Here is a 27,443-nt window from a genome sequence, read left to right as displayed (position 1 = left end):
TAATGCTTAATTCTTCCCTTCTGTGCTAATTTACCCTCTAACCCCATTGCACACCACATCCCCAAATGTGCTAATCCCCCAGTCATTTCTCAAAGCTTGCACATGTGTGTGTGCACGCGCACAAATGCAAAAATGTCCCCAGAGAGACTTTGGTTGCTATTTCACAAAATGGCACTTAGATATACTTGTTTGAACTTTTATTTTTATCCCTCAACTATGCCTCATGAACAGTGGCTCCCAATCTGCAGGGACAGCCCTACTTGATGTGGCTAATAGCAATACATTATCAGCTGGCATGGACTGACTGTAATTTATTGTTCTCACATTGAACTGATCATGGTTAGTGTTTTAGTTCTGACACCTCTGCTGCTTTTCTTCAGGTAGCTTGTCTCCACCAAACACTACACGCGACACCCTTCTACTTGCTACGGTGCCCACATGAGCAGCAGCTGTGGGCTTGGAGGAGGATGAAGCACCAACCTTGAGGCCACAGTTCCCACTCTAAGTCAATGGCCGTTACGTGGTACCAAGTCCCCAGGTGGGAAAAATATATGAACCTGGGATGCAAGGGGCACTCAGAGCCCCAGAACTTGGCCAGATAATGATTTTATTCTGTGTAACACTTACAGGGTAGTTGCTCTGTCAGATAAATGTATTTTTAATTTTATTAAATTTCTGTTCTATGAAATAAATTACTAGTAGAGGAATTACTGTATCGGATATTTGGTTTTAATTCTGCTTAAAGTTAGATTTAATTTAAGTTTCTTTCACAGAACCCAAAAGCTAATAACAATTCACATTATCCTGCCGGTGAGTCAGAATGCCACCGCTACCACACGCTCTCACCAGGAACAGGAGTTATGGATTCTACACTGTTAATCCAGCAAATATTTCCAGAAATCCTTGGTACCCAAGCATCCTACATTGCAGTGGACTTGGTTTTCTATGAACTGCCTATTCGGACCATGTGTCCCTCTACCTATCAGATGACGGCCAACTGGCAAGGCTTCCTGCCCTATCTAATCTACTCCTCATTCACTTCGAGTTTATTTTTTTCCAATTCCACAAGTCTCTTATGTCTTTGTCATGGTTCTTTTGTCTCAGGCAGTTTATCATTTCTAGTTCTTTTTTTTTTCTGAGCAGAGTTTCTTTGTGCATCCCTGGCTGTCCTGGAACTCTCTCTGTAGCCCAGGCTGGCCTCTAAGTGACAGAGATCCTCCTGCCTTTGTCTCTGGAGTGCTAGGATTGACGCTGTGCACCACCACTGCTGGGCTTTACAAGTCCTCTTAATTGGAAAGATTTTCCCTGAAACCCCATACTACATAAGTCTGCTCCGGTTTTTTTTCCCCCTAAAGTTTTGCTTTATTTTCCTTGCAATCCTTTAACAGAGGCAGATAGTTGTACAAACCACAAATAGAGGTCAGATTCTACTTTTCCTTCAGATGAATAACTAGGTGTTTCGCCATCATTTATCCAAAATGTCTATTCTCCTCCCTTTGAATGAGAATATCAATTCTGCCACGAAGCAAACTTTCTCGGGTTATTCACTATGCACATCCTTGAGATGGCTGTAGTGACGTGTGATGAAAATATACTGCTCTATCTACAATGTCAAGACGATGAAAGCTGAAATAACTCTTAAAACTGACACCTGACCATTGCCAGTGGCTAGCTAAGGCCATTAATGGGACTGTGTGCTTTCAAAGAAACATACTCCGTTTCTTTCTGGTATATAATTTGTTGGGGCATTTTCACAATGCTTCTTGACTCATTTGTTCTTTATGAGGGATATACTGCTCTTATTTCCCATAATAATCACTGAACTGTCGTTCTGTGCATACCTTCTGTGGGGGCTAGGGGACACCCTCACCTGTATGACAGGTACCAGGACGATGTTGTGATAGATGATAGGAGCGAGGAGTCCGTAGCACTGGGTCACCGCTTGAAGGGCGTAATTGGAATCGTTGAGGTAGTTGCTGAGCTCGAGAGCTACCAGCACGTTCTCACACTCCATCAGTCGAGCGATCTGTGCAGATGTAAGAAACAGCGTGACCAGGGACATCAGGTACGCAACTCCGCACGCCTTTAAGAGGCGGAGAGGGCAAGGAATGTAGTCCTTCTGGCTCAGCGACATGAACGATAACATGAAGACAATCTGGATTAGGAAAGGACTCAGACTCTCCCTTAAGGGTCCATGTGCAGAGCATAATCCTGCAACCCAACTCCAGAGTGTTTTGTAAGCAAGAATCACTAATAACAGAAAACGTGCCTATCTATTTATTAGTGAGACAAAAAAAATTAGTCAAATTTTAATTTCAAGAAAAAAACCCTACTTTTTAAAACCACAAATTGTGAATAATAATTAAAATGTAATATACCAATAATATTGCTCTCACTTGGTTAACAGATTCTAATTTCACTTCTTAATTTGTGAGAAAATGGAACGTTAGGGGCAAGCTAGACTAATACTTCCATTTGTATTACCAGTAAGGAACCAGAAATGATGAAGACTGCAAAGCCCACAGCTGTGATATTAAAGACGCCTGCTAAAGGCCTAGAGCCCTCTCTCCTCTCACTCACCTTCTGGGGAAAAACATGTTGGTTTTTTTTTATATATCCACATGATTTGTATTTATATCCACATTATTCCCAAGAGAAACTGTATGAACACTAATCAGAAATCTCTACACGAGCAGCTCTGACTAGAATGGTGCTTTCTGGGGCTGAAATTCAAAGAAGCACTTGTTTAAACGGCTTCCTTTTCAGAACTGGTGTGGCCGGAGAAGAAACTGGATGCAATGCAGAGAGAACATTCAACACAGGGGAAGTGCTTTTGAGAACCTGAGCTCCAAGAACCACAAACTGGACTGGAGGAAGGGCTCCTGTTACTGGCGTGGGCCTCATAACTAGCTACCAGTTAGTTAACCAATGACCGAATCTAATAGGTATAACAACAACAACAAAAAAAAAAAAAACAGAAAAAGAAAGTAGACATCTGAAGCTCCCTTAACTAGCAAGGATGGTCAGAAGGAGAGATGCACTAGCTGGAATGAGGAACTAATATAAGATCACACTACCAAAGTCAGGACACTATGGGTTGCGGACTACACAGCGCCTGATACGAATGCCCTAAGAGTCCATTGCTAGGAGGGCCATTAAATCCCTGCCTCTGTGTAAGCATGCAATTTTATAATTCAAAAGAACATGGCAAGTTAATATACACCAGCATAAAAGCATCTCTAAGGGGGGGGAAGCATTTTTAAGAAGGCAGGTGGATGAACAGTAAATTGAGATCCCATTCTGTAAATAATAATATGCTAATCCCAGTATCTTCTTCAAAAGCAGAGAAACCATACAGAAATGAAACCATTGTGTTCTTGGAGGCGGTGGTGGGGCAACAAGTGTTTCACTGTTCACACTGTACAGATTTGAGTTCTGAAATCTATACTGGTCTTGTACACAGAGGGAAAAAGGTAGATCGAGAAGGAACAATGAGCCGAGGGTTGTGAATATGTTGTAAAACAGTGCAACATATTCAGGCTCCGTTCTCTTGGCCCCTCCACTAGAAGGACACACGATCCCAATGGAACCCGCCCTTGAGGCACGGAGAAGCAAACACAAACACAGCGGAACCCACATCCTTCCAGTTCCTGCCATTTACTCACTTGTTGGGCAGGGAAAATCTCATTGCCTTTAATATTATCACAGAAAAGGTTTTCTTCTTTAATCTTAATGTCGCTTATCACGAAGATATTTCTAAGGAAAAGGTATAAGAGGATCGAAGAGGTTTCTGCCAGAATATTCGAATGCAGTCTGCGGAAGAAGGAAATGGTGTTAACTGTGCTGCTGTTCAGACACTGACCTAGCTATTCGACCTCTTTGGGTTCACTGACTCTCAGCATCCACCCCGTGACCCTGACAGCGGGGGCAGCACACAGAACAGCTGTTCTCAGGTGTCTGCTTAAATGAAAACCAAAAGTGAGTTCACAGCTAAGAAAGAGAAGAAGCTGAGGTGGCAAATTTTCCTAGTTCTTATAAATAGGAAGTACTGTTCTATCAACATTATTGGAATTACAGTAAGTCGGGTTGAAGAACGGGCCCGGAAGTCCAGCTGATGAACTTTGTGATGATAGGAGCATTCAAAGCAAACTCAGCTGCAAAGAATGTATCTTAGCGGCTCTGGTTATCTCTGATTGCCTTCTCTAAATTGCAGGCCATGGTGCCAAAGATCAGCGGAGCTTGATCTCTGTTTGTCCTCCTTTGTTCCCATTCCCTAGGTGGTGACAAGCTCTCAGACTCAAGCTTCAGGTCCATCTGCCTGAATCTCCTGACTGCATAGAGGAGGAGAGAGCCTGATGTCATTAATTCACACCTGAAGAGGCTCCCACCACGTTGAGAGCTGCACTCCATTTCCAGGAGGGTTGTAGTTCTCCTGCTCCACCCTGCAATGCACACCACACTTTTTTGTGCAATGCACACCACACTTTTTGTGCAAAGTTTTGCTGGCCTCACAATGACCCTCAGCACCGTGACACATGCCTTTGTCTCGCCTATCACTTTCTGGCTCCGTTGCAGTCCCTGCTCGCCTCAGAGTCCAGGAAGTCTCTTCAATCCTGAGGTTCACAGAATCTTAGTCTCTGCCACCTCTTCTGTCATCATGTGACCCATAGGGACATCGCTGTCCAATTTTCTTAGTTTTTCATGACACCAGTTTATGTCTTCGCTTATTTCTTTCTTCATTCACCTTTTCAAACAGCGAAAGCCTACCATGTATGACGCTCTCCAAGGCCCTGGGATACAAACACGACTCAAGCGGACCCTTAGCCATAGGGGGCTGAGCTTCAACACAAAGCTCTGCATCAGCTATGATGTCACTTCAGCTCTTCCTGGGAGCCGCTCTGTGCACATGGTCCCATGGAACGTTCTGCCAGCTTTGAGCTCTATACCCCCTTGAGTCCCCATTTCCACTATTCCTCAGGTCTGTCACAAAACCATTTCTGGTTTGGGGTGTCATATAAGTTGCTCTCTTGAATTCACTGGTGACCTCCAAATTGCCAACTTTAAATGTCTCCTGGCTTCTATCCTGCTCAACCTTTCTACAGAATTTTATTGAGCCTGACCTGGCATTTGCACGTGACTCCCACTTCCCCTGGCAGAGTGTCACCTTGCTTCCTCATCTCCTGGACAGCCCCCTTCGATAACCTTTCTCTAGTCCATCTCTTACATTCGCCTCTTTCATGTGAGCAACGCCATTGCTCAATCCCAGGATTGTCTCTTTTCTGCTGAAGTTCAACTACCATTCCCTGGAAGACAAGGCTCCTCTTCAAGATCTCAACAGTGACCTCCACGGACATTTTCCAAATTGCCACCTCTGGCTTTGACTGTCTCCTGAATGTCAACACTGAACAAGACATCTGCTATCATCTCCTCACCTACAAAAATATCCTGCTGGAAAAGCTAAATCAAGCAATCCCCCACCCCACTTCCTGCACACACACACACACACCCCATTTCCAGACTTTGCAGCCCCTTAACACTAGAAAGTCCGGTCACTATCTGCCCCCCCACACCCTACAATTCACACGAGACCTAACTTCCTCTTTCTCCCTCAGCAGTCACGACCCTAGCACGGGCAAATGTTAAGCCTATAGTTGTCTGACTGAAATGGAATTAAGCTTTTAGTTTACATAAGCCTTACCAACACCTTACTTTGCCTATCGTTTATATTTTTATGTTCATTATCTATGAGGGGTGAAGGGTTCTAATTAATATGCAGGTGAGAGGTTGGGTTTTTTTTTTTTCAGTTTGTAGACACAGCCTGAACTAACAGCCTGAAATGCTCTGTTTGGGGATTGCCTTGAAGTCCTGCTCCTTTAAGGAAAAAGAGCAGAAAAGTCAACAGATAGTCAGCTGATTTCTCTGGCTTCTGCTGGCATGCTGGCAACTGCTGAGAGTCTAATCCTGGGAGCCCATTTGAAGCAAAGGAAAAAAATAACTTCATAATCACAGTTCAGGCGTCAAGCCCTCACCTTAACCCAGCCACTCCCTACTTGGTTTCAAAAGTCCCAGTGAGTGTTCATGTTTTCTCCTCTGGCTGCTACCACTTGACATTTTTACTCCAAAACGTTAACCATCACTGTTTTTCCTGACTCAAGTAAAGACAGATCTAACTAACAAGGACTGAAGGCCTTGGAACACACGTGCTTTATGATTCTCATTAGACAGACGTTCACATGGGCTATCTTGATATGAAGACGAAAGCAGGAAAGACAGGGCTTTAAAGTAATGTGTCTAATTACCTCCTCTGTGTTATCGTCATGATGTTGCTTAGGGAGATCACCGACTGTTCATCCTGAAGTGGAGAAGCAACAAAATAATCCCAAACCGGTGAGAAGACCTTCTTGGCCAACTCATAGTTTCCGATCTGATAGGCGACCTGTGACAGAGAACACATTGTCCCTGGGGGTCTTTTCACTTGGAACATGTATACTGCAAACCCAATTCGGACCCCTCCTGCCACACACTAATTCCATATCCGCTGTTCTGGTCCACGGTGCCACAGTGAGGGGACGGGGTGGCCGTGGAGGAGACAGATGCATTTTGAAATCTCCTTTATTTCTAAATTGCATGGAAATTTGAAACTCTGTAAGGATGTTTCAAATCCTCATAAGCAAAACAAAGATCACATCTGAGCCAAATTAATTTCATTTCCATCCATCTCAGCAGTACGCCCCATTTATTATAGATACCGTTATAATGAACAATCTGCTCCAAGAGAAACAATCAGATTTCCCCAACCTGATACATGAAATATATTTCATTCTGTCCTGGTTCTGACTGACACTTTCCGAGCTTTTGTGCAACAAAGAGTTGGCAGCTGAAGAGGGTAAAGAATAAAAAGAAACGCTTTTGAAGAGTCCGTATCTCTTAAGTTTAACAGATCCAGTGCTGAGGAAAATAATTTCACTGGTGAAGCTTAGAAGCCCAGTCGGAAAAGAAAAGAAATCACCGACTGACCTTCTTTTGATGGAATGCATTTACGGGGATTTCTAAAAATTCTTCTATTTTAAATGCATACCTAACATGACCCTTCACCAAATGACTTTCATGCTATTTCAAATGATAAGGAATAAATAAATTCATTGAATTAAACACAGAAGGGATGTGTTGCTAGAACATTATCCACTCATGGGAAAAGCTTGCAGGGCCAGAACCTCTCTCGTCTGTCAAATGATTCCTCCTGACTCACCAAGCAGTAAGCTTTCCAGAAAGTTCCTACCCTGTGCTCATTGCTGGCCATGCAGGCGCCAGTCAGCTTAGGAATGCCCCCACCCCATGTGACTAGACCCAAGCTGAAAGCATAAACCGCACAACCGTCCAGCGGAGCTATGAAGACCATAACTGTTGTGTGTGCATGGAGGGGGTCTCAATACAGAGTGCACATTTTATAAGGAGGGAGTGTGAGGCTTGAGTTGAACCCTGAAGCCGGGACACAGTTCCAGCTGGTCTAGTTTAGACAGTGCGTGAGCGGATCGAAGTGTGGGAAACGTCAGGGAGCACTGAGGAAAGACAGGTGAGGAATGAGCAGTGAGAGAAAAACAGGTGACGTGAGGAAAAGTTAATATAGGACGCGGGTCCGGTCAGGCTTAGAAACCAGACGGAACCTTCTAGATGCAAGGTACAACCCTAAACCCTGGGGCCTATGCAACTGACTGCCCTGTATAGCCCATCCGCACCCACTGATGGCTCTGCACAGCCTGTCCGCACCCCAACTGCTCCGCACAGCCCGTCTGCACCCCCTGACTATATTGTACAGCCTGTCCGCACCCCAACTGCTCCACACAGCCTGTCCGCACCCCAACTGCTCCACACAGCCTGTCCGCACCACCTGACTACATTGTACAGAATGTCCGCACCCCAACTGCTCCACACAGCCCGTCTGCACCCCCTGACTACATTGTACAGCCTGTCCGCACCCCAACTGCTCGGCACAGCCCGTCTGCACCCCTACTACACTCTACAGCCCGTCCGCACCCCAATTGCTCCGCACAGCCCGTCTGCACCCCCTGACTACACTGTACAGCCTGTCCGCACCCCAACTGCTCCACACAGCCTGTCCGCACCCCAACTGCTCCACACAGCCTGTCCGCACCACCTGACTACACTGTACACCCCCGTCCGCACCCACTGACGGCTCCGCACAGCCCGTCCGCACCCTTTAGGGAGGTGAGGAAGTTGGGGCTCGGAGAGCTGAGGTCTGCACAGAGCCTGTAGAAGCAGCAGAGTCCTAGAGTCAGTGCTGTAAGTCACTACTATGGGCCACATCTGACCAATCAAAGGGCTGCAGCGACAGTCCCTAAAGGCCGCGATTCTAAGATGATCCAAGAACAAAAAGACAATGTGTGAGGGTCGGCAAGTCCCACAACTGAGCTTCCAGTTTAAAATCAGCTCCAGCTGCCTAATGGATAAGGTGTTGGCCTTATATAATGTTATCGGCTCAACTAGTGAATACTAGATATGCTAATTAAAAATGAAAAATAAGGTTTATGAACTCATGAAGCACCATAGACTTTTTAACAGGAAGTGCCATGATGTCTGCGTATTCAGCAAGAATTAACCTAACAGTCCTGGAAGACAGATTTTCAAGGGGGGTGGTTAAAATGAGAGAGAGCATACTAAAAGACCAACGACGTAGTGGACATGTTAGACACCTTCTCCCTGGTCAATAAGCCACATTCAGCTTCCAGAGCTGCACACCCCAGGCTTGTTCTCTGCTTCAAAGGACCACCTTTCCCTCCCGACACTGTCTCCAGCCCCTCCTCTTTCCCCACTCTTTCTACGCTGGATACCTAAGGTTCACTGACTCATCTGGCTTCCCTTGTCTGTCCATATTTTCTTAACGATATTCATGAGGTTGAAACCATCACAAGCTATTCTCAAACCTTTCTCAAGTCCACACCTCTCGCCCAAACCCCGAGTCTCAGTTCCCCCAGCTTCCAAGAACACACCACTTAGCCTCATTCTCAATCCAAATAATGTCAAGTCTGTCCTTCCGGTGGGATGACTGACCTGAGAGTCAACACTTCTTTTCCCACCCCATTATTTCTGTTAAGAATTCCCATTAGCCCCTTCTTCAGAACTGACCCAGGACCCAACTGCTTCTCAGCACGGTGATTCCTGTCAGCACAGGTAAGACCCTGTGCCCTCTCACTGGAACTCAGCAGTGCAGACTGCTTCATCCCTGCCTTCCATGTCTGTTCCCGACTTAACCAGAGGAGCCTTGAAGACAGAAGCCACATTGTGACCCAGCGTGAATCAAGGCTATTATTCAGTAGCTGTGCATGTTAGGCAAAGCAACAGCCTGCCACTGCCCTGCATCTCACGTGTCTGACCACTCTTATTGCTCTCCTTGGTTCCCTATGCTCCGGCCACATAAGCTGACCTGCTGTATCTTAGTTAGGGTTTCTATTGCTGTGCAGAGACACCATGGGAACTCTTACAAAGGAAAACATTTCACTGGGGCTGGCTTACAGTTCATCATGGCGGGAAGCATGGCAGCACCCAGGCAGACATGACGCTGGAGAAGTAGCTGAGAGTTCTCCATCCAGACTGGCAGGCATCAAGAAGAGAGAGTGACACTGGGCCTGGCTTGAGCACCTGAAACCTGCAAGCCCAGTGATGCACTTCCTTCAACTAGGCCACACCTACTCCAACAGGACCACACCTCCTAAGTGTCCCTCCCTCGGGGCCTATGGGAGTCACTTTCGTTCTAACCACCATAGACTGGGAGGACACCTGCTCCACCTCCAGCTGGATGGTTTTCCCTAGAGACTCTCCCCGTCACTTCCTTCAGGTCTCTCCTCAAACCGCGCTCCCCCTGCCTTCTTGTTGACCAGCGTCATTACCTCCCAGCCCTGCCCCCCTTACTCTAGGTACTTGCTCCCTAGCGCTCACCACCATCTGGATATTTATAGTCTACCCATTTCCTTTGCCTAGCTCTCGCCATTATGTTTGGTTCAGTTGTCAAAACCCAGAGGTCTCACCGTATCAGCCCTGAATCACCAGAGTCACCCAGAACTAGTGAGAAATGCCAATTTCTTGGTCCTACCAGGTCCTAGTGAATTCTGAGGGTAGATTCCAGCTCCCTGTGAAACCAGCACACTAGCTCACACGCCCCCCAGCACACTCGGGTTTTAGAATCCTTCACCTTGAGTACCTGGGGCAGACTATGTACCCAGAAATGCTCTGCTCACTAAATTTAAGAATCAGCCTTTCCTAGTAATGACCTTCTTCTCTAGCAGGAAGATGCCAAACAATTTGCCACATCGGACCACACTGTATCCTGCCAGGGTGAGCACCTGGGATTCCATAGCAAGATGGACTTCATTCAAAGCGTAGTTCTGATGTCAAGAATAATTAACAGCCTATATAGAAGAATTTGGTTAAAAAAAAAAAACTTATCACTTGTGCAAGAAGCTCCTAGAAGGGGAGGTAAGACGTCATCAGGTATGGACTGACTTAGGTAAGACAACAGTGAGCCAGAGGACTCTAGAGCCAGAGGGTCTGGAAAAAGTCCATGCTGACTGGGAGACTGAATTGTCTGCTATTACAAAAAAGGGGGGAGCGGCCAAGACTTCCAATCAGACTGCCCAGATGTGGTACCATAGAAAAGAAGAGTAGACTTACAAAACATCTGTCCTGAAGCACAAAAGTTAAGTCAGACTCTCCTACATCGAATGAACCAATCAGACCCTTGCTTGGGAATTTGGATTCCAATTTCAGGGCCTGCTGGTCCAGGTGGCTGGAATTAAGGGATCTGTAAAATTCATGGACTGCCATTTCCCTTTCAAAAAATAGAGAAGTTGAGAAATGTCAGTCTTTAGAGAGAGAGAGAGAGAGAGAGAGAGAGAGAGAGAGAGAGAGAGAGAACGGATTACAGAGAGAAAAAAAGGTACGAAATGTAACCCAACCTTGACCCCATAGCCTTCCGTAGCCCACGCCTGCCCAAGGCAGGCTGGCTCCCTAGTGTGCAGTCAGGACCTTAGCTGGAACCATACGAAGATTATCTACACAGGCTCAGCATTGTGGCTGTGCTCCAGATGAGTGAAAAATAGGCATTTCCTTGGAAGGAGAGATGACATCAAGCATGGAGCCCCATGCAAAGTAGAAATTAGTTCATCGATAAATAGATGCACAAGCAGAGACGTGGCAGAAGGTAAATGGGAGAGGCACTGAAACTTCCTAAGAGGAAAGGCTGGACAGAACTCACATCCAAAACCATGGAGGAACGCTGATGGCTGGCAGCCTCTTCGCTAACTTTCTTTTGTACAGCCCAGGACATGGCACAAATCCCAGTGGGCTGATCTCTCCTACATCTTCAAGACAATCAAAACAACCCCACAGAGACATCCGCAGACCAACCTGATAGAGACAATTGCTCAACTGAGCCTTTTCTCAGGTCATTCTAGACTCTGTCGAGTCGACAGTTAACACTAACTAAATCACCCATAACTCTTTCTTTCAAATGTCAACTCATGGGTGAAAGGCATCCTTCACCCTCTGATGGGTTCTGATTAATTCCTCTGTGAAATGGGAAGATGTAAACACAACACTTCCTTCACTGCTGTCACCATGGGGACCGACTGGGACCATGCACACGTGTCCAGTCCTCACAAGGAAGACTGCTGAGACACGGGCTCAGGTCCAGACAAGAGAAACCTGATAGAGCATGAAGTATACAGTACAGGGGAAGAAAGGGGGGCCTGGAGGAGACAGAGAGCAGGCGGGGGTCACAGTGATGCCGTGGGCACAAAGCAAAGTCCAGTACTGAGCCTCTGGAATGTGGACAGAAGGGCAGGAAGACAAGAGCTGGTCCAAGACTCAGACTTACCCTCTGCCACCTAAGAAAGTTTAGGGCAGAGGTTCTAACCTTGGTGTCAGGACCCCTGTGAGGATTGCAGATCAGATATCCTGCATATCAGATATTTGCATTACAATTCACAACAGCAGCAAAATTACAGTTATGAAGTAGCAAGGAAATAATTTATTTTGTGGTTGGGGGTCACCACAACATGAGGAGCTGTTTTAAAGGGTAGCAGTGTTAGGGAGGTTGAGAATATATTCTTTAACTACTACCTGCTTTAAAAACAGTAAACAGAAATGAGGCCAAAAATGAGGGAATGTTTACAAAACAATGTAATTCTAAAGAGTTCCTTTTATTAAAAATCCAAACAGACTAAATTACTAGTGTTCTACATTAGTGGAAGACCTGTTAAAGATTTGCCTGACTGTATGAATGTTTATAAACTAATGTGGAACAAAAGTACAACCTAAACCCCCTTAGGCCATGATAACCAGGGGCATTTGGGGAAATAGCTCATCTGTGACTACATAATACTTATGATAATGCATTTTAATGAACAGGTTGTCCTGAAACTGAGAGCTAACCAATGTTATGAAAACCAGATTGTACTTTTAAAAAGTAAAAAAGGGGGGTTTATGTTAACCTAGAATATATAAAAACTTTATCTTCAAATCTAAGAATGAAGGAGGTTTAATGAGCAATGTCTGCTTAAGCCACCTGGCATTATGGGAGAATGCCCGTCAACCATCTCGAGTGACCCGGAGAAATGCAAATACAGTGTCAATAAAGGGACACAGGTCATCGCTCCATGGCGCTCCTCATTATCCCAGCGGTACAGCCGGACTTCGTTTTATTAACTTTCAATGAAAGTTCTGCCAAATGGAACCCAAGAGTCAAAACACTCCCGGGAGAAAAATTAGGTCTTGATGAAATATTCAGTGCCTCACAATAATGCCATGGCTGCAAATTAGAGAATATATTAAGTTTTAAAGAAATCAGAATACCAGAAAACCCTGAGCCAGTGTGACATGCTACACCAATGCGAGACAAATTTTAGCAATTCTCTCAATTTAATTTTCTCTGAAAAATATGATCATATAAAGTGCCAGTGAGAACTAAGCCTATAATGCTAATCAACTATTAAGAGAAAAATAGCACAGCACAATAGAACTATGATAAAATTTAGAAAGTCATCCACTCTACAGCCAACAATAGGCTTAAAATTAGATACTCCAGGCCTGGTGTCCTGTTCATGGGTGACACCTCTTCAGTCAGACAACAGCTGTGTCAGCGAGAAGGTTAATCATGAGTATACTTAGGACTAACAATAAGAATACTTCTTCCGTGCGTACTGTGAGAAAATGTTGTCGTCAAACATTTGACATACGTCACTCCATTGACATTCCTCAGACCTACGGACATCCCGTTGCTGCCCATCCTTCACACACGAAGCTCCTTGCTCAGTACCATGTGGCTACTGGGCGGGGCGTGAATCTGAACTTGGGTCTACCTGATTCCACTGACCTGCAAAGTTCCTTTCTATGAATTAGTCCTGAAAAGTAGCCATGGGTAGGTACCGTTAAAAGATTTGCATGCGGTAATGTGTGTTTTAGCTTTTTTACAGTAACAACAGCCTGAAGAGTATCTAAATATCCAGCATAAGGAATTACTGAGAGACCTACAACAAGGCTCAGTACAGTGTTAGAGAAAAGAAGCCATGAATTCTATGTGTGTGGGGGGGGGGAGTAGAGAACGGGCTAGAAAGGAAGAAAGAGAATGAGGATTACATAGTTATCTTTTAATTTTTTGAAAAAATAATAATTTAATGCATATGATCATTAAAGAGTACTTCATAGGAAATTTTCTAATGGAATAGAAAAATAAAAATTATATAGTAAATGAAAATATCAGCTGGGTATGGAGGCACACACCTTTAATCCCAGCACTCAGGAGGCAGAGACGGGTGGATCTCTGAGTTCGAGGCCAGGCTAGTCTACAGAGCAAGTTCCAGGATAACCAGGGCTACACAGAGAGACCTTGTCTTGAAAAGTCAAAAATGGGGGGGAAAGGAAAAAAATGGAAAGAAAGAAAGAAAGAAAGAAAGAAAGAAAGAAAGGAAGGAAGGAAGGAAGAAAGAAAGAGGGAGGGAGGAAAACTATCATGTAAAATAGTACGTATGGTTAAAAATAATATATAGAATTTCATATATATGTATGTGTGTATATACATATACAATTGCATGTATAGATGATGGATGGATAGATAGATAGATAGATAGATAGATAGATAGATAGATAGACAGACAGACAGACAGACAGACAGACAGACAGACAGACAGACAGACACATACATGAGGCATCTCTGGATGTGGGCTTCTTTCTCATCCTGGTGCTACTGACATTTTGTATTGGATTTTTTTCCCAGTGTTTGTGACTGAGCCTACAGTGTGTGCACGCTGGGCTAGTATTCTGTTACTACCAAGCGACATCCCCAGCATGTGCTGCAGGAGGCTGTCCTGTCACATTGGATGCTGCTTATCAGCATCCCTAGCCTCTACTCACAAGATGCCAGCAGCATTGCTAGGCTGTGACAACCAAAAATGTCACCAGGCGCTGACAACACTGCCCCAGGGTAAGACCTGCTACTCCGGGTAGTAACAGATAACATTTATTCATATGCATTGCCGTATTTCCCAAAACGTCTAAAATTACATTTGTACTCCCGGGGGCAATGTTCTATGAGAAGGCAAACTCACTAATAGGGGAAGCAACGATTTGCGTTTTCTGAAGTAAGCTGCAATCATGGGAAAATACGTATCACAGGCACTGTGGAATGTCTACTGTGATTGTTTTCCATCAGATATCAGATAGCAAGTGCTTACGAGAAAAGAAGAATAGAGAGAGAGTGGCAGCCATCTTTTCTACCTGTGTCAAGTACATCCGAGCAGTGACAGCAGAAAGCGGTGGGTAGATGAGGATTGGTTTGGTTGTCTCGCCAACAGCATCACCAATGAGTTTCCCACTGGAAGAATAAGCAGCGATCGCAAATATATATCTTTCATTCGTTTCTAAACCTTTAACTTCAAAGGTGCTCCTGCCGTCAGCTGGGATCTGTGAACAGAAAACGTCTCAGCTTTTACTCAGAGAATTAAGGAGGTGCGACTATTAAATCATAATTGGATAAAGCTTCTCCTTCACTGTTGGATCTTAGTTGTGACTCGGGTTGGAATTAGTGTCAATCCACTGTGGGAATGACTTCACGGGGAGCACACGCTCCGTTGTCATTAAGGAGGCTTCGGTAAAGTCTCCTGGAGGAGAGCATGACGTACCGCTTCTCCAGAGTTTGGGAGATGGTTGTTGTTGAGTCTTACTTTCCCATAGCTTCCTTCTGCTTTGCAACCCAGTATGCAGTACCAGGACACCTGGCGGGGAGAGAGACAGCGTCAGCTGTGGTCTAACAGGGCTTGATCTCCTCAGTGTGGATGGAGCAGAACCAGTGTGGATGGAGCAGACCGTCCAACAACAAAAGTAGCTAGGCATCTGATAGACTGAATCCATATGTTTGCACGCCCTCTTTAAAAGCTCAATGACAAATGTAGGGTTTGCTTACCTGGGACAATCAAGTCTAAAATATTACTCATAACCTCTCTCTCTCTCTCTCTCTCTTTCTCTCTCTCTCTCTCTCTCTCTCTCTTCTCACTGTCTCTCCTCTCTCTATCTCTGTCTTCTCTCTCTCTCCTCTCTATGTCTCTTTCTCCTCTCTCTCTCTGAGACAGATGTGACTGGGTGTGTGGACGTTAGAGGACAAACACGATTTGTCTATCCCTGACTTCTTCCTTATCTGCGATAGGATTCTTGTTTTTTTCCATGTAAGAACAACAGGCTCACTTAGCCCGCGAGCCTTCCGAGAATCTCCTGTCTCATCCTCTGTGCTCCATACAGGAGCGTGGCTATGATACCCTTGTGCTGTGTATCTGGCTTTTATGTTGGTTCTGGGAGTTTGAACCCACACCCTTAGGCTTGTGTGGTAAGCACTTTTACCCACTGAGCCATTATGGCCCTGACCCTCATTATTGCTCCTCTAATTGCTCTTAGTGGAACGGTCCTTTGTACTAAGCATTAGTAAGCTGGCACATGCTTCCCTTTATAGCGGCACACACTCACTATACACAGCTATGGGTTTCAGGAAGACATTTCCAGACAAGTACAACAAGAGCTTTGATCATGTTTGCTCTTTCCTCCTCCTCTTCTGCTATTCTCAGTGACACTCCCAGTCTCCCCTCTGCTTCCATGTCCTATACACAGGCATGATTTAATGCATCTACAGAAAAGCCGGAATTTGAAAATGAGAGAAACACTCAAGGTTTGTCTATTTGAGTATGACTTATTTTACTTAATATAGTGTCCTCCACCCGTTTTCCTAAAGAACGATATAATTCATTCATGATATATATAATATAATTCATTTGGTGGCTGGATGGAATCCCACTGTGTATATATTCTGCATTTTCTCCGTCATTTGTCTGTTGATGGACATCTAGGCGGTTCTATAACCTGGCTATTATGGATACAACTGAACCCTCCCGGCACGAACCCAGGAGGGGTAGAACTTGGCCACATGGAGCTATAGCTCTGCTCTCTGCGGCGTCTCCACACGAATGTGCACCCCGGGGAGGGACACAAACAAATTCTACTTCCGCCGGCAGCGTGTGAGCAGTCCCATTCGCCTGCAACCTCACTAGCGTTTGCTGCTATTGGTTTTCTTAGTGACTGCCATGCCGAGTGGGGTGAGAGGGGATCTCGACAGGATGCTTTAGGAGGGGGGGTCGTCCCTAGGGACTAAGAAGAGTGAATATTTGCCTGTGATTGTTGGCCACTAGCACTTCATCGTTTGAGAACCGTCTGCTCACTGCCAGAGTTACGGGCATTTGTGGTCAACCCGATGCAGGTGCTGGGAACCACACCTGGGTCTGCCACAGGAGGTTCTGAGTGCTCCTAACCGCTGAGCTGGGTCTCCAGCCCCAGGTATAGTCTTTTTGGTCCTCCACCTGATCTGAATATTAAGCCTCCATCAGTGATGCGAAAGCCGAGGCCCCTGCCCTCCTGTCTCCTCACTGGGCTGCTCCTTTGGCTGGAAAGAGGCTTTTGTTTAGTGTTTTTTGTTTGTTTGTTTGTTTTATTTCATAAAATCCCATTTGTCAAATCTTTTTTGTATTCCCCTGAGCTATCCCAGGCCTTTTCACAAGTCCTCTCCGGATTCAGCCTGTACCCACATCGTGAGAGGAGATCGTCACGTGACATGTATACCTGACAAACCCAAAGGCCAGGGAGTTAGAGAGATGAGGTGCCGAGACTGGGTAGCATTGACTAAGTGCACCACATGGAGCACGGGGGTCTAAGCTGCGTGAGGGGCTCTGGACCCTGATTCCACTCTAGGTCACTTTTTGAAAGAATAATTTGTACAAAATCAGTTACCTTTTTGTTTGTTTTTTGTTTTTCAAGACAGGATGTCTCTGTAGTTTTGGAGCCTGTCCTGGAACTAGCTCTTGTAGACCAGGCTGGCCTCAAACTCAAAGAGATCCACCTGCCTCTGCCTCCCGAGTGCTGGGATTAAAGGCCTGCGCCACCATAGCCCGGCCACCTTCTAAACCGATAGCCAACCCATCCGGGGTTCCCTAGCTTCAGTGAGTGAGGCTCTGTTACATGGGTCTGACCCTTTGTGCTGCCACAGAAAACTTCTCAGGTTATTGTGACATTTATGGCAAATTAAGAGTGTCAGCCCACGTGAGCAGAGAGAGAGAGAGAGAGAGAGAGAGAGAGAGAGAGAGAGAAGAGAACGCTGAATCCCAGAGGCTGGAAGACAAGGATAAAACTCAGAACAAAACAAAACACAAACATCAAAAATAACGGACTTAACGTCTCTTGATAACCCACACAAAAACAGCAAGCTTCCCATGGGGGAGGGGCGGAGAGACTGTTGTATGACAGGTTGTTATTGCTCTAAATTATACCGCACAAACCAGAATCCAGAGGGCAGATTCTCTCTAAAAGCATTTTTACAAGCAGATTTTATATTTTTATTTCACTCCTAGCTTGTGTAACACAAAGAAGCAACATGTAATTAGAATCTACATAAGAATGGAGACGGTGTGAACAAATCGCTAACTTTGGAAATAAGATTTTATAGACAATGTAAGTAACATTAGCATTTGCAGCTGTAGAAATGGATTTTAATGAAACCAAAGCCTGAAGAGTTTTCACTAAAACAAAAAGATGGCCAAACCAACGAACCAGCAAACTTGCATGAGCCCACAGCGCCACCTAGTGGCGACATACAGGAAGCAAAGGATGAACCCACCTGAAGCAGCTGGCCTAATAATGAGTTATTGACATAAATGCTATTGTATATGTGCCATTAAAAAGCATTCGAGCTACGGGTTAAACATGGGGTGCTATTGTCTTCTCATGTTCCATAAATATAAAATAAAAAGGTCACTAAATAGTAATACTGAAAAATTAAAGTTTGGGTCTAAACCAAAATAATTTGAAAGCCAACAGTAAATTCCATATCCCTTATTCTGTGCTAATTTCCTAAAACCCGTGAAGCCGCCTTCTTCTTATCACAGATTTCCAAAATCTCCAAGGTGGAACTCCTAGCCCTAAAGTGGTGTTATTTCTCCTCCCACAATCTCAGAGAACAACACGAAGGTGAAGCTACTTCTCAAGAAAGGCCGCCCCATCCACCTAACTCACTCAGGAATGAGCTACACTCCATCCATGCTTTGCCTGGTGCCTGTGAACGCACAGAGAACTTGACAGCTGGCATTCAAAAGAAAAAAGCTCATTGTACAGAACTAATAAAAAAAATATTGCAAAATAATGCAGTCACGGCCCATAACTCCAGTAATTGCTCTGATAAATTCTATTACATATGTTTAACAAAAGTAGAAAGTCATTGGCTAATCTGTCGAGAATGTTATATATTAGTTCAGTTTATTCTCTCTCTCTTTCTCTCTGTCTCTGTCTCTCTCTACCTCCTTTCTTATTTTTGTTTGCCTTATTTTTTTTTTGAGACAGGGTTTCTCTGTGTAGCCCTGGCTATCCTGTGCCTCGCTCTGTAGACCAGGCTGGCCTTGAACTCACAGAGTTCTGCACATCTCCGCCTCCTGGGTGACGGGATTAAATTCACCTGCCACCACTGCCTGGCTAGTTCAGCTTATTTTTTAAAATGGGGAGCTCATGCTGGCCTTGAACTTGCTGCGGAGCCAGGGAGGACCACAAACTGGTCTTTCTGCCTCCACCTTCAAGGTGCTGAGATTACAGGCACAGGCACGGGGCAGCACCCGTAGCTCACGTGACTCTGGGGACAGAACAAGGACCTCCTGAGTGCTGGGCGAGCTCCCTACTAACTCCGTACGTCTCCAGCCCTGTGCCAGCTTCTTTCCACGATAAACACACTTTACTTTACAAATGAGAAGAAATCTTCAAACTATTTGGCCTTCCTAAAACTCTGCTGCCAGGAAAGGGAAGAAGCTGGAGTTTCAAACTTAGACGTGCTTGACTTCAAAGGCTCTGCGTGCAAAATGCCCTGAAGATAATCAAAGATAGGATTGTATTGTAGTACAACATCAAAGAGCACATAAAGAGGAAGGAGCAATATTTAAAATATAAACCAGCTGGAGCCAGTTTCTTCTTAGGAAATGAACTCCCAAGTGTTATTCCCATTCGGGCCGAGTTCCGGGACTCTGGGATGGGAGACAGGTTCATCCTAATAAATGCATAGATTTGTGACTGGAGATGTGTGGTTGTCACTGGTTGCCACAGTGACCTGAGGGCACCTGTCACACTATCTCTAGACCAGAGACTCTCAACCTTCCTGATGCTGCGACCCTTTCATACAGTTCCTCACTGTGGTGACCCCCCCTCCCAACCATACAATTATTTTTACTGCTGTGTCTTGACTGTAATTTCAGCACTACTATGAATCATAAGGTAAATATCCGATATGTGACCCCCAAAGAGGTTGCAACCCACAGGTTGAGAACCAAGGCGCTGGGCCTTCAAATTCCCCTGTTTTGTTGCTTTGTCTCTGGTGTTGGCTCTCGGAGAAACTACCCTCTCCACCGCCCTCCAATTCCACATCAGCCCTCGCTCTATGTTGAACTCACTGTCAGCGTACAGCAGCGCCATTGGGACAGAGACACGTAGAGGAAACCATTTTTCTACCATTTCTTCTGACTGCGTGTTCGAGAGAGCTTTAGAGGGCAGCTCATAAAGGGGAAGAATCATGAATAAATTAAGTGTAGATAAGACATGAACACATCGACCCTGATGTTCAGTACTTATAAATAAGACTATTCGGGTGCTGAAAACCGTAACAACCGGAGCCATTACAGTTATGACAGCGCTTAGGTCAATGTGGCGTGAGGAAGGGCGCCTTACCTTAGCATCTGAAAAAAAGGGAGCGGGTTTCATAGTCACGGAGCAGTGGGTTCGGGCCAGCAGGATGGGTGGGGGTGGGAGTCGGCTCTTCTTTGCTTTTGAACTCTCCAAGCACTTCTGGTAGGAATAGAGGGCGTTTTGTTCTGCTTCGATCTTCTCAATTAAGGCATACGCTTCCTGTAACGAAGTGTGAAAATAGAAAAATACATTCCGGGAGCTTGGGCCTCCTTTGTATTTGCAGCATTCCCTTGTGGTAAAGGCTCTCTTTCTATATGCCGTTTCTGGAACCTCCAAGGCATGCGTATATATGCCAGTGTTGTTTTTGGCAGGAGGATAGCAGACTGCTGGATGGACCTCATCAATGCAATCGGATGCATACGTCTAAATGCGATGGTCATATCTTAACAGGAGACATTTCTGGCTTAAAATCCTCTGGTTATCAACCCTCACACTTCGTTATGCTTTGAAAGTCCATACCACAGACACCTGCATTTACACTGACAAACACCGTTTACCATGTAACCCTCAGGAAATACAATGTTGATACGTGTGGTTTTTGAAAGGGATGTGATTAAGAGTTTATATCATCAAAATGAAGTTAAAACAGACAAAGATATTTTCAGGATTCTGTAATTCTGAAGGCAAAGCAATCATTATTTCAAACAGTTATACACAGAAACAATGCCTAACTTTCAGATCTAAACAGTATTTTAAAAACCAGATAACCTGTATCAACAAGGATGTATAAATTTCCTAACAATACTAATTACACCAGTTAAAATAATAATAGCAATATTTTAGTCTCAATAATCCCAAGCAAAGCAAATATATTTATATATTTGTCCTTTGTGGTTTATTCTTCCAGAGGACCCTGGCTTGTTCCCAGCACCCACGGAGTGGCTTACAGCCTTCTATAATCCCAGTTCCAGAGATCCAATGACCTCTCTGGCCCCTGCAGGCACCAGGCATACACATGGCACAAAACTTATGTTTAGCAAATAGTCAGACGCATAAAATAAAGAGCCATAACTATTTTTAAAGATAGTTGAACATTTTAAACATATGGTACTCATTTTAAAAACTCACTAAGCTAGGAAAATATTAAAACATTAAGTTTAATTAATAGTCAAAGCACTAAGTTGGCTCTCTCACTGCTCCTAACAAAACACTAAGGGGATCTCCAGTGAAGCCCACGAAGAGACAGAAGGCTACCATGCCACTGTATTCTGAAGCTCCACCCGTTGGTAACGAATGCAGAAGAGAAGCTCCTACCGCTAAACATCTGTCTTCCAAATCCCAAGCACTCCCCTTCTGCTGCTAGATGTCCATGTCGTCTCTCCTACAGGAGACATACAGAGTTTGAAGTTTCCATTTGGAGACCTGGACTCCAAGCTCGATAAAGAAAAGACTCACGGCGTTTGAGTGCGCCCCAAAGTGCTGCTCAAGGCTGAGTGCTCAAACTGGCACCGTGTATAAGTACAGATTATAAGACCAGGGCTCCCAGCAAAATTCTTCACAGACCTCAAAAGAACAGTACTCAACTTCATATGGAAAAGCAAAAAACCCAGGATAGCCAAAACAATCCTGTACAATAAAAGAACTTCTGGAGGCATCACAATCCCTGACTTCAAACTCTACTACAGAGCTGCAGTACAGAAAACAGCCTGGTATTGGCATAAAAACAGACAGGAGGACCAATGGAACTGAATCGAAGACCCAGATATTATTCCACATACCTTCGAAGACCTGATTTTTGACAAAGAAGCAAAAAATATCAAATGGAAAAAAGAAAGCATATTTAACATATGGTGCTGGCATAACTGAATATCAACAAGTAGAAGAATGAAAATAGATCCACATCTATCACCATGCACAAAACTCAAGTCCAAATGAATCAAAGACTTCAACATAAAGCCAGTAACACTGAACTGCATAGAAGAGAAAGTGGGAAGTACACTTGAACACATTGGCACAGGAGACCACTTCCTAAACATAACCCCAGTAGCACAGATACTGAGGGAAACAATTAATAAATGGGACCTCCTGAAACTGAAAAGCTTCTGTGAAACAAAGGACACAGTCAACAAGACAAAATGACAGCCTACAGAATGGGAAAAGATCTTCACCAACCCCACATCAGACAGAGGGCTGATCTCCAAATATACAAAGAACTCAAGAAACTGGTCATCGAAAGAAATAATCCAATTTTAAAAAAATGGAGTACAGACCTAAACAGAGAACTCTCAATAGAGGAATCTAAAATGGCTGAAAGACACTTAAGGAAATGTTCAACATCCTTAGTCATCAGAGAAATGCAAATCAAAACAACTCTGAGATTCCCTCTTACACCTGTAAGAATGGCCAAGATCAGAAACACTGATGGCAACTTATGCTGGAGAGGTTGTGGGGAAAAGAGAACACTTCTGCATTGCTGGTGGGAATGCAAGCTGGTACAGCCCCTTTGGATGTAGGTGTGGCGATTTCTCAGAAAATTAGGAAACAACCTTCCCTAAGATCCAGCAATACCTCTTTTGGGTATATCCAAAAGATGCTCAATCATGCCACAACGACACGTGTTCAACTATGTTAAAAGTAGTACTGTTTGTCATAGCCAGAACCTGGAACAACCTAAATGCCCCTCGACTGAAGAACAGAAAAGGAAAATGTGGTACATTTACACAATGGAGTACTACATAGCAGAAAAAAAAATGACAGCTTGAATTTTGTGGCAAATAGATGGAGATAGAAAACATCATTTTGAGTGAGGTAACCCACACCCAGAAAGACAATTATCACATGTACTCACTCATAGGTGGTTTTTAGACATAAAGCAAAGAAAAACAGTCCACAAATCACAATCCCAGAGAACCTAGACAACATTGAGGACCATAAGACAGACATACATAGATCTAATCTACATGGGAAGTAATCTCCTAAGTAAATTGGGAGCATGGGGACCTTGGGAGAGGGTTGAAGGCGAGGGGAGAGGCAGGGAAAGGAGCAGAGAAAAATGTAGAGCTCAATTAAAAAAATCAATAAAATAAAAAAAGTAAAACCAGGTTCCAGACACGGCTTTCCCTAAAATAATAAAGATTGGCTACCATTAAAATAAAACTACCTTGTCATTTTAATGCTGTGTTTGAGTGGCTGGCACCCAGATCTAAAATCACAGGCAGTAACTAAAATGGATCTGCAAACATGCATCATTTAAAATTCTACTTCTCTAAAGCTTGGGGAAGAGTTCTGCACTGAAGGTCACAAGTCTTAGCCATACACGAGGTCCACTTAGAAAGGCCTTGTTTTTTTTTTCTTGTTTTTTTTTCTCATCTCAGAACAGGGTATCCCAGGATGCCCCATCAATAATATAAAACAAAAATCCAGAAGTAGGGCTTGAATATATGTAACTTTAACAAAGGTTTCGAATGATTCTGAAGCGCAGCAAAAACTACCAGCCACTGCTTCCAGTAAGAAACCACACATCACAGACTCTCATCCTCCCACAGAAGTCAGGCCACGCCCTCTGGAACGCAGAGACTTGGTGAGGTGATGCGATCTGCTGCTCCTTCAGCATGTTCTGTCCAGAGCTGCAATATGCTTAATTTCTTACCCGGTACCAGATTCTTCAGCCCCCCGACAGGGCCGAGTTAGATTTTCTGGTGGGGAACCTCCGACCGACCCTCCATGAAGGCCTCCCAGAGCCGGAAAATGTCCCGTGTTCAGGGGTTCTTCCTCTCACGCTGAACCTGGCAGCTGTCTCTCCTAATGAGGCACCTCGTGGTTGTTTGTTTTTTTTCCCCCAGGGAAGACTCTCTCTCACCCTGAAGACCCCTTCATGCTTCCTCCTCTAGGATGTCCTTAATGCTCTCCTGGCTGTCTCTAACCCCAAAGTCTGGTGAGAAGGCTGGATCACCTATTAAAGCATATTCGGGAAGGGTAATCTTAGGTCCTCTCCTTTCCAAAACCAAACGGCCCACTGCATCGACCAACAGCCTGCTCTCTGTTCTAACAAAAAGGTGCTCACTCTCTGGTCTCCTCAACTTCTTGTCTTGACTCTGAAAACAACATCTGGCATCTATCTACTGAAGGGCAAGGAGCTTTTGTGAAGGTCATGGACATATCTTCTAGCTCCCTGTCTACTCTTGACTGTCTTGTGTTCCTCTCTGTTTAGACTAAACCTTTAGAACCATGCACTCCCACGCAATTCCCCCTTCCCAGGATACATCACATCTTCTCTGCTGGCTCAAGCCCTGCTGGAGCATCACCTCCACTGACATCTCCATGGCAACCCCATGCTCCCAGGCATCCCTCACCATGCATCTTCACTGACTTTACTTCAGTGGGTACTGGACCGTATGCGATCTGTGTGCCCAAATGTCCACGCCTTCTCATGAATGCCCTGATGTCAGGCATGGTGCCTTGTTTATCTCTTCGGATTCAGTCACTGGGTTCTAAAGGAAAGCCAAACTGAACCATGATGGTGGAGAAGGGTGTTTACTACGATGCATTTTAAACTACATGATAAAAAAATAAATGCTTGGACTGAGTTTTAACCAACTTTCAGAGGAGATCCCTGACTCAGATCCTGTGGCCCAATTTAAAATATGTGAGCAGAAATATCAAAGTTTGTATGAAAAAGTAGTGAAAGTGCAAAATAAAATCCCAGATTTGGGTCAAATAAAGTCCATGACAGAAATGAAGGCAGACCCTAATGCTTGTTAAAAATAAACTCCCAGCTCAGTCAGGCAAATCCTGTAGCTGCTAGTAACGTCCATGCACGAGAGCGTGTCTGGGGTGAGTTAAGACCTTCAACCACACGGAAGGAAATATCTAGTAAAGTCCATTCACGAGAGCGTGTCTGGGGGTGAATTAAGACCTTCAACCACACGGAAGGAAGTATCTGGTGGGGGATCCAGAAAGAAAAAAAATCTCAAAAACAGCTGAAGTCAATTTTGAAAGGGTGTCAGTAAAGACCTGAGTGTTATCTACAGCGGTGCTTCCAGATGCTGAGGCCTTACAACTGCAGAATCTGGACAGCTCTTCCCAGTCTCAGCTCACAGGCTTGCTTTCCCAGACCTGTTAGATGACGAAAATAGCTAACGCCACATGCTCTCCTGACCGCCCTTGGGAAATAGAAGGGCTTCCCAATCTAAGGAAAAAGGTTAACTAGGACCCTCAAAGCAAAGGGGCTTCCGTGGCGGCACGCAAAGGAAGCAACCATGCTTTTCACGGTCACTTGTGCGTCTGTGGGCTGCATAAACTGAGGCCCTAAGTATTTTTGGATGAATGCAAATGGCTCTGCCTATAGTTCCATTAGAGAAAAAGGAGACCTGCCTCTCTTAGAAGTGTGCCAATGCTTATGAAGACAGGCTGACATTAAATACATCGGACACAGGCCTGCTGCCCACAGGGCATCACGACATTAATGGAACGATGTAATGCCCTCCTGAGGGTGTGATTAAGATGTATGTAAACAGCCATCGTGACGCTGTGGGGACGAAGTGCCACGCTCACTACAGGAGACCTCCCTGAGGAACATTCCGCGTCCCAGCGTGATGGGGTACACCTCGGAAGGAGATGAGAGGTAGATTAAGTCACCTCCCAAGAACCGTAGCCAGGAATATTGCAGAGGATAAAAAACATGGCTTCAAAGATAATGCTAAGAACAGGCATGGAAAGGGATGTGTCATCTTGTGACGACTAATACAGCCGAGGCTCAGACAACAATTCTCATCCAATGCTACCGAGCGCTCAAAGTGTGGGTGGAGTAATAATGTAACAATTATAATAATAGTGACTACCTCTTACCGACTGTTCACTCTGTGCCAAAAGCTAAGAATTCTGCATGCGCCATTTCACCGAGTCTTCCTAAGAACCTCCCTTTAACAGACAAATATTTGACTGTTTGTTTTCTTTTGTTGTTTGTTTTTGTGTTTTGGAGACAGGGTCTCACTATGTAGTACTGTCTAGCCTGGAACTCTCAATGTAGACCACGCTGGCCTCAAACTCACAGAAATCCACCTGCCTCTGCCTCACAAGTGCTGGGATTAAAGGTGTGCATCACCACAATTAATAGATGAATATTTTAAGATTTAAGAGGATATCACTAATACAGCCAATCTCTGGCAGAACTCTACCCAAACCTTATACTCCTAACAGCATGCTATTGTATCGAAATGCAAAGATGAACAAAAAAAAAAATTAAAAAAAAAAAACCTTCGGAAGGTAACCAGATAAATTCACTACACTGTACCTACAGGACAGATGAAAAGAAAAACCTCTCCTATGTAACTACGCCCAAACCCATTGTCAGGGTTTGAAACCCAGGGTTCAAACCATGACCTCGTTGTTACATCTAGACAGTTTTGCACCACGAGGAAGGAGAGACACAGCACTTATGTGTTCCAAGGATTCTAATATTCACCACATAAGCGAGTCACTGATCCATCAGGGCCGCAGGACAGGGACTCAGGAGCCTTGTTTCTGCTGACACTCCTGAGCAGGGGCAGAAGTGAGTGGGGTTTATAAGCCAAAAAATCCAAGTTACAGTTACAATTTTCACCAATTTTCATCAGGATTCAGAGATTAGAACTTCCCTGAATGTTCCGTCATTGTCAATCGACACACAATGCAAGCCTTCTGGTTCAACCAATCGGATCCATTTGTTCCTTCCATCATTAGGAACAGCCATGATGCTTCCAGAGAACTAAAGTTGCACAAAGACTATTTTTGTGGTTTAGGGAAGAAGTTGGTCAGCAATTGGAAAGTTCTCGCTCCCCCAGGGCTAGGGAACCTGAATCAAAATGGCCGTTCTTAGGCCAACGTGCATTTGCCTGCTCCCTTCACTCGTCAGAGGGGTCAGAATCAGAAAGACCTCTGCTCTTCCAAAAGGGAGATTTCGGTAGAGAACAGACATAAAGAGAGGGTCTCAGGAAAAAAAACGATCCATATTTCCCTCAAGACAAACAAATAGGATTGAATTGACTGAAATTCCATAAATAAGAAAAAGAAATAAACTCAATTACTGCTAGTTCAGTTCACAGGCTAGAAACACAGACATAAATTCTGGAAATATTAAAGCCGGGACTTCCAGTGGCTCTGGTTTCCCTCATAGCTCTGCTTCCAAAACGGGACTACACAGT

The 27,443-nt window shown here is 44.6% G+C and overlaps 1 protein-coding gene across 1 annotated transcript in view; it reads right to left on the bottom strand.

Moving 5' to 3' along the window:
- Cfap54 (cilia and flagella associated protein 54) overlaps positions 1 to 27,443 on the bottom strand; it is a 251,885-nt gene that overhangs the window by 169,748 nt on the left and 54,694 nt on the right. Inside the window, exons 20-25 of the mRNA XM_075954510.1 lie at positions 20,305 to 20,481; positions 15,192 to 15,284; positions 14,788 to 14,973; positions 6,300 to 6,436; positions 3,666 to 3,813; positions 1,871 to 2,026 (exon numbers count right to left, since the gene is read on the bottom strand). Coding sequence (XP_075810625.1) covers positions 1,871 to 2,026; positions 3,666 to 3,813; positions 6,300 to 6,436; positions 14,788 to 14,973; positions 15,192 to 15,284; positions 20,305 to 20,481 — 897 coding nt within the window. The remainder of the gene's footprint in view (positions 1 to 1,870; positions 2,027 to 3,665; positions 3,814 to 6,299; positions 6,437 to 14,787; positions 14,974 to 15,191; positions 15,285 to 20,304; positions 20,482 to 27,443) is intronic.

The sequence above is a fragment of the Microtus pennsylvanicus genome, chromosome 20 (genome assembly GCF_037038515.1).
Source record: "Microtus pennsylvanicus isolate mMicPen1 chromosome 20, mMicPen1.hap1, whole genome shotgun sequence".
Lineage (NCBI taxonomy): Eukaryota > Metazoa > Chordata > Mammalia > Rodentia > Cricetidae > Microtus > Microtus pennsylvanicus.
Note: the sequence above shows the minus strand (reverse complement) of the source record. Positions and strands in the feature narration are given on the sequence as shown.